The 7478-nt window shown below is 37.3% G+C and overlaps 1 protein-coding gene across 1 annotated transcript in view; it reads right to left on the reverse strand.

The window, feature by feature from the left end:
- LOC128984464 (lipase 1-like) overlaps positions 1–7041 on the reverse strand; it is a 25739-nt gene extending 18698 nt beyond the window's left edge. Inside the window, exons 1-5 of the mRNA XM_054403785.1 lie at positions 7022–7041; positions 6440–6579; positions 3561–3738; positions 1721–1838; positions 46–298 (exon numbers count right to left, since the gene is read on the reverse strand). Coding sequence (XP_054259760.1) covers positions 46–298; positions 1721–1838; positions 3561–3738; positions 6440–6577 — 687 coding nt within the window. The 5' untranslated portion in view covers positions 6578–6579; positions 7022–7041. The remainder of the gene's footprint in view (positions 1–45; positions 299–1720; positions 1839–3560; positions 3739–6439; positions 6580–7021) is intronic.
- Between the last annotated feature and the right edge of the window lie 437 nt (positions 7042–7478).

Genomic DNA, 7478 nt, shown 5'->3' on the forward strand with positions numbered 1-7478 from the left:
GAATCTCACCTAGGAGTGCTACCGTGGCATTCAGCTTGTACTTACAATGTACTGAGCAGTCATTGCCTCCACCATGCCATCAGGTCCGATCATCTCGGCTATCTTGCTGACAAACACAAAGGGAGACAGAGCCTGGAGTGACTTGAGCTTGTCGTTGTACTCTGGCTTCTGAGAAGCCATCGCAAAGGCCATGGAGTTGCCTCCAGAATGTGCTGCAAGGTGTAGTTTGGTCTGTCCTGTAGTCTTGAGTATGTAGTCAATCACTGCTGGCAAATCTTTGGTTCCCAACTCATGAAGCCTAATAGAATGAGAACGGGTTATTTATGAATACGAGTAATGTCCAGTGGTCGAAACTCGACCAAAAATATGTAATGTACTCACTTAACTATTTTCACCCCACACTGTAAATAAAACATGTGATTGGAGTTTCCTCCATTTGTTTTGATTTTCTGTTTATATTTCGTTGTTATTTCGTAACCAGCATAGCAACGCATAAGATCCATGTTAATTTTTTACAACTTTTAAACTTATTTTTTGTGCTTATCTTTGAGCCTATTTAAATTTATAAAGGGATTCTGCACACCTACAGGAAAATAGCTTTCCAACGGTATGCGTAGATTTTCCCTACGATGCACACGAGCTGAGAAAAAAGGTTTTAAAGAAACATGCTTGCCTATTAATATATATATGAATATGAATATAGTCAAATATTATTGTTAACTTATTAATTTCAACTTTTGATCCCTAGGGCTTGTATCTCTATTATATGAACAACACATCAATATTAAAGAGTGTAATTTTGGTTTACAGTGTGTTGATCGTGAGGGAATTCTTAAAAAGCCAATCGGTGACTATTGCAAATAAAAGCAAGAAACAACCAAAGATTCTTCTACTGTTTGGGTTTGTAATGCTGAATTTTGAGGCAGGTATACCTACACCTAGCTCATTTTATGTTCAATTGATTAGTATTTTTTGTTTTATCCTGTTTGACGTTTTCAAAAAAGTTTTCCTTTTCCTTTTAATAGTGAATATACCATTACAATAATTTGTGATAGTTCAAGTCTTTAATTAAATGATAGTCAAGAAATATGTTATGGACTAATATGAATTCAGTAATGGCTAAAAAACGTAAAAATATATTTGTGACGTTCCCGTTGGATGGATATGAACCGGATGTCACAGTGATAAAACTACATTTTTAAGAGACATGGAAAATTCCAGTTACAACTTGATTTCTAAAGTAAAATCAATACAAATTTACAAAAAAAGAACACCAGGGGCGCCACTTGACGGAGCGTCGGTTACAAAGATCCAAAAATACATAGTAAAAAGTGCCAAAAATGGCCGCCGAGGGGAATGGACAACGCATGTTGCGTGGGATTCAAGAGGCAGTAGGAGTTAGAAACTTGAAGGCAATAGTTTGTATGTTTTGTGCGCAGCAATGGGGTGCCGAGGAAATACGCAGCCGCCATGTGATCACCGTGTGAGTGCGCAGTGACGGTTATAGGACTATCACCACTCCACAAGTTAATCAATTTTAATTTGAAGCCTTTGTCATCGGTCTGTATCGCCTAGTTCATGAAAGATATAATTACGAGAAGTGAAGTTGTGTGATTTTGTGACATATTGATGTTTTCTTATACATAAATTAAAACTGCATAAATTCTTACTGTGGAATTAGTTATTGACACCTCATGAAGCCAAAGTTTTAACATTTTACCCAAAGTTCCAGAAGCTCCTATCCTTGTCGGGGTCGAAAGTGGTGTGCTTGCGAGAGTAGCAGTTACCTCTAGAATTGGCCATCCACACATCATACCCCGCATCCGTCAACGTGAACGCTGAATAGGAAAATATAGAAAACTGAAATAGGTCAAACATCAAACCTCTTGCGCATTTTCAAATATTTTAAATTCTATATAGAATCTATAAAAATCATATATAAAGTGAAACCTCACTAGCTCGACATCTTGTAGACCAAGAGTTTTACCAAGAGGTTGTTCAATGGTATTCAACAATTAAAACTAAATATATTGAAAAATTGCTTGAAAGTTCAGACGCACAAGTAGTAAGACAAAGCCAGCTAGTCGTGAGCCCGGTCAGCTATTGAGTGTCGAGTTAGTGAAGTTTTAATCTAAAACCACAAAGAATGAGTGTGGTGAAGTTTTCATGAGAGTTATCACCCTACTATATTCAGAATAAAATACTTAATGATGACAGCAATGATATAAACCAAAAGGGAATTGCCCTCCTCTAAGTACAGGGTGTTTTAAGTTTTGTTTCCCGTGTAGCAAGGGAGGAAACTTAGATCTTGGCATGTGCAAAACAGTTGCGCGGTGGTAGGCCGCTAATGTGACTCACACGCCCGACGCCAGTCACCAGTACGATGTTTACGGCACAACAGAAGGTGTAATCTGTGGTTTGTAGAATTTATATCGATAGCTAAAATAAACTAAATTTAAATCTACTTGATGATAAATATTTGATGCTGGTTTAATGAGTTTTGTGGGACCATGGTGTTTTTAAAAAACATTCACTTGGCCATCTAAAACAAGCGATGACATAGTTGAAGAAATCCGACAACTCTGCTTCAGAAGCCCGAAAGAATCAATTGACCGACGAAGTCTTCAGTTGATCATATCAAAATCGAGAATTATGACGTTATCTGTAAAAAATTTAGTCTTTGTGCCTAAAAAGATTCAGTTAAGGCATCAGATAAACCTGCCGATCGCCCTAAGCTTACATACTTTGCCAGTATTAAGGTCATATAACATTGATTAAAATTCTGAATTTCATTAAATTATTCCGAATTGTTTCAAATTAGGAGAAAAAAATCTTTGCTCTTTTCCCTTCAATTTGACATTTAAATCGTTAAATTATCTTGACTAGTCCCCGAGCAACGACCGTTTAAAATCCCAACATTCTTTTATACACCCTGTATATTTCAAAGCTAAACATCAAAATTGAGATCGTCCAAAAACTAATAATGACCAAATAAAACTTATTTCAATATACATTTTTTAACATCCATCTCCTATGAATACTTAAAGACCCCTTGTATTAGGCTAAGGCAAAGCACAAACAGATAGGACTTTGGTTGCCTGCTCCTGCAACTATGATAACCAGAGATAATTTTTAGTCACTGAGTGGCTGTGGGGCGAATCTGTAGCAGGGATGTACTTATGAGCAAAACATGACTCCAAGTCGCCTACGCAACACTGCACACGGCACTATACTTTGTTGATGTCCATTGACACAGAAAGTTGTATTGAGCCTAGTGAGATGGCAAGTGAATGTGATGCACCTGGTGCAAGTCATTCGGATTCAAGAGTACTGGAGTCAGATGTGATAGCTGACTTACTTTTCAAGTCAAAAAATTCATAATGTACAGACCTTATGTTCCGTTTAAAGAATGAACAAATAAACATGCTCACTTTTGTTATGTAATTTCTGCTTGCCAAGATGAACAAGGAATAACTGTTCGACTGCCTTCATCAACATCTCATTGACGAATGACATCTACATTTATACAAAATTAACAGGTAATATTGACAGACACTAACCCAGGGATTTATTATCAGTAACCCAGGCGTCAGATGACATTAGTAGTGCATGCTGCAGTAGAACTACAGTGGCAGGTTGCTTGGCGGGGGTGACTCTGAAGAGAGTCAGTATGTAGCCATCATCAGTTGTCACTGTGTGTGACTCACCCTTGTACTTACGAGCCTCTATCTGCTGCTTCTGTACAACACAGTATACAACAATGAGGTAAAGTTAAACTTAGTTATAGGGAGAGTATCTAACTTTGTTTGAATATATTTTAAGTATCTGGGGACCAAGCCATGGCTCGGTATAGTTTATTTCCATTGTACTCATATACCGAGTAAGTTAAACATCAGTGTAGTCTTTGCTCAATAGTAACAACTGATGTTTTCCCCTTTGTACTGTATTTTGTAATTTGCTAGTATACTGTGGATGCAGGGCCGATTTACCGAATAGGCACGGTAGGCACGTGCCTAGGGCGCGAGGTAATTGGCTTTTTTTGGGGGCGCCAAAAATTTGGAAATTAAAAAAAATTTGTGGTGTTATTTGCATGCTATCGCGGTAAACTTCTGATAACCCCTCGCGGCCGTGTAGGCATCGTAATCGTCTCCCGCGTTTGCGGCAAGATTCTTACTTTTTTCTGCAGTCAGGTCGTTTGGACATAAAATTGTCTTCCATGATCGAGGCAATATATGAACATATCCCACGATCGTGAGGAGATTATCATCGTCTACCGCAAATGAGGCAAAATTCTGATATTTTCCCGCGGTCGTGAGGACATTATCCTTGTCTTGCGCGATCCCGGTCAAATTCTGACCACCCCTCGCGGCCGTGGAGACATCTTATCGTCCCCCGCAGTGGTGTGGACATAGTAATCGCCTCCCGCAATTGTGGCAAAATGGTAATCATCTCCCGCGGACATATGGAGATAATCGTCTTCGGCGAATGAGGCAAAATTCTTATCTTTTCCTGCGGTCATTTGGACATTATTATCGTCTTGAGCGATCGCGGCATTATTGTATTCTGCGGTTCTGTAGACATCGTAATCGTTTCCCGCAGTTGTGAAGACATCGTTATCGTCTCCCGCGATTGCGGTAAAATGTTAATAATGTCTTCCAGTCGTGTGGAGATCATCATCGTCTTCTACGATCGCGGCAAAATTCTTGCTGTTTCCCGTGGTCGTGTGGACATTATCATCGTCTTCCGTGATCGCGGCAATATTCTGATCATCCCTCGTGGCCGTGTAGAAATAGTTATTGTATCACCCGCGGTCCTGTAGATGTCGTACGTATCCCGCAGTCATGAATCCATGGTAATCGTCTCCCGCGATTGCGGCAAAATTTTAATCATGTCCTGCAGTTTTGTGGAGATCATCATCGTCTTCCGCGATCGCGGCAAAGTTCTTGCGGTTTCCCGCAGTCGTGTGGACATTATCATCATCTTCCGTGATTGTGGCAATATTCTGATCATCCGTTGCGGCTCTGTAGATACCATTATCGTCTTCTGCGATTGCGGAAATTCTGATCATCCCTCGCGGCCGTGTGTAGACATATTATCGTCTCCCGCGGTCACGGAAAGTCACTGTTTTCATGCGCGATCACGGAAAATTGAAAACTCCAGGTTGAAATACAAAATTCACGGTTCAAAAATCTATATCTATAAATAAAAAATATATTGCAAAGGGGCGCTACTATTAGATGTGCCTAGGGCGCTGACAGGTTCAAAAACGGGCCTGTGTGGATGGCTTACGTTATAATTATAAACACATGTTACAAGTCTTATGTTTACTTTTTCCCTGTTATTTTGTTCAACCAACATGATTCATAAAAATGGCAATGTTAAAAACTTTTGACTTTTAACTTATTTTTTTATGTAATTCAATTTTTTTGAAAGTTTTAACTGCAGTAAACACGTTTTTAGGCCAGATATAGATTATTTACAACATTTCAAGGAAATCGTCGAGGCTGTTTTCGAGATCAAGCAAACATACAAGCAAACGTTGCTCAAAAGTATATATATGTAGGAAAGGATATCTTGATGTTTTCTCTTAAAAAAATATTTTGTAGACCCAACTATCATACACAGCAACAATTAAAGGATAAAACAATTAAAGGATTATAAAGTCCTTTCCACAGACCCATGAAAATCACTGAAGAGGAAGTCTTTGGGCTTTATAAGTTAATCAGTCTGAAGGAGACTTTTACATCCATGGAGCTTTAACTGTGTGCAGCAAGCTAACCGCTTGTTTTAAGCTAGGTACACTAGCACATTTATAAAAGTAATCTCATTTAGGGATGAGCATCATTTGATGTTTTTGAAACATTAATGTATTTCTATCAATGTGCAATGTTTTTTACATCGATGGTCGGTTACCGATGTTTTTGGCCAAGTATTGAGATATTGATGTTTTCCATTACTGGAGAGTACAGATGAAAGCAGACGAAAAACTGAAAAAAAAAAACATCAATGTTTTAGTCCCGAAAACGTTGATGTTTTCGCAAGAATGTTATCGGACCTATCGATGCTCATCCCTAATCTCATGTCCAACTCAAGACAAGACCTATGATTGTCGTATCTACATCACTGTGGTAAATGTTTGTAATCTGTAGCGTCAACAGCATGGACCATGCAAAGACGCGTTCTTGCCTGACATATGCTATGAATGCAGGATTTACCATACTATATCACAGACATCATCATCACCATGGTTAACACCACAGCACGGTCCATTCACTTCAACAAAAAAATAAAAAATAACCATGGCGTAGGATAACAAAGAATAACGTGGGGTATTAATCTCTAATCTAAAAATATTATATTATATTATTCGTACAATCAGTCTTGGTGGCAAGAATGTTTAAAATAATCTAAAAAGTCAATTGATAGTGATCATACTTACGGTTGTCATGAGACTGCCATCTGGGTTCTTGAACATTAACGGTCCTTTCACATCCAGATCTTCATCATCACTTATAACGAGAGAAAAATTTAAACTAAATGTTAGAATTAAAGCAAGAGCCACGTAGATTGACGACATCGCTGTAATAATAGAAACGCTTTAAAATTAAAATTCTAAAGATATTTTTAAAAATATAATAATACTTCATTATATTTGATTCAATAAACTGGATTGCAAGTTTATACAAATATCAATAGAGTGATAATGTCAACATTAGTTAAAAAGGCCTACCGTTTTTTTAATCGGTTATGTAAATGTTCAAATGAAATTTTTTACTGTGACGTAACCATACTAACAATGTTCGAATTATTCAATTTTTATTGGACCTGACGATAAATTTTAGAAAATTTCTCGACTGCTTGAATCACAAGGTAGTGTCAGGTATTGTAATATTCTCACCTGCTTTTTCTATGAAAAACAAAATCAAACTCTTTCAATATTAGATAACTTGCAAAACATGCTACAAGTTTGTTAGAAATAAGCAAAGAAAGAAAGATTTGTTAAAAGTTTTAAAATGTGTACTTATAAAATAAAAAATTTTAACAATGAGTCCTAAGTATTTACAACTTGAAAGAAAAACTGTTACCGATCTATTGAGCCTAATAATATGATGAATGACGACGCTGCATTTAAATTTTACAATACAATTTTGATTTTATGGTTGATTTACAATCTCTTCCCGCCAATCAATGACATCCTGTTCAGAATCAACCGTGTCATCTAGAATTGCGTGAATCTTTTGTAACACAGAGGAAGTGCCATTATCTAATGGTGCTAACAAGTGTTATAGCGACAGAAGCATTTATCTCATTGTTTTCATGTTTTTGTATATTGCATTTTCCTCACATATGCAATATTGATTATTGATTGATAATTTTAGCATGCCATTGTGACCATTGTGTTGAACTTACTTTAAAAAATTAACATGGTAGGAAAAGCCGTGGGATTCACACACTCTTCTCTTGAACTATGTATTTTA

The sequence above is a fragment of the Macrosteles quadrilineatus genome, unplaced genomic scaffold, assembly GCF_028750875.1.
Source record: "Macrosteles quadrilineatus isolate MER2022 unplaced genomic scaffold, UCM_ALF_1.0 Scaffold_2__2_contigs__length_208266976, whole genome shotgun sequence".
NCBI lineage: Eukaryota > Metazoa > Arthropoda > Insecta > Hemiptera > Cicadellidae > Macrosteles > Macrosteles quadrilineatus.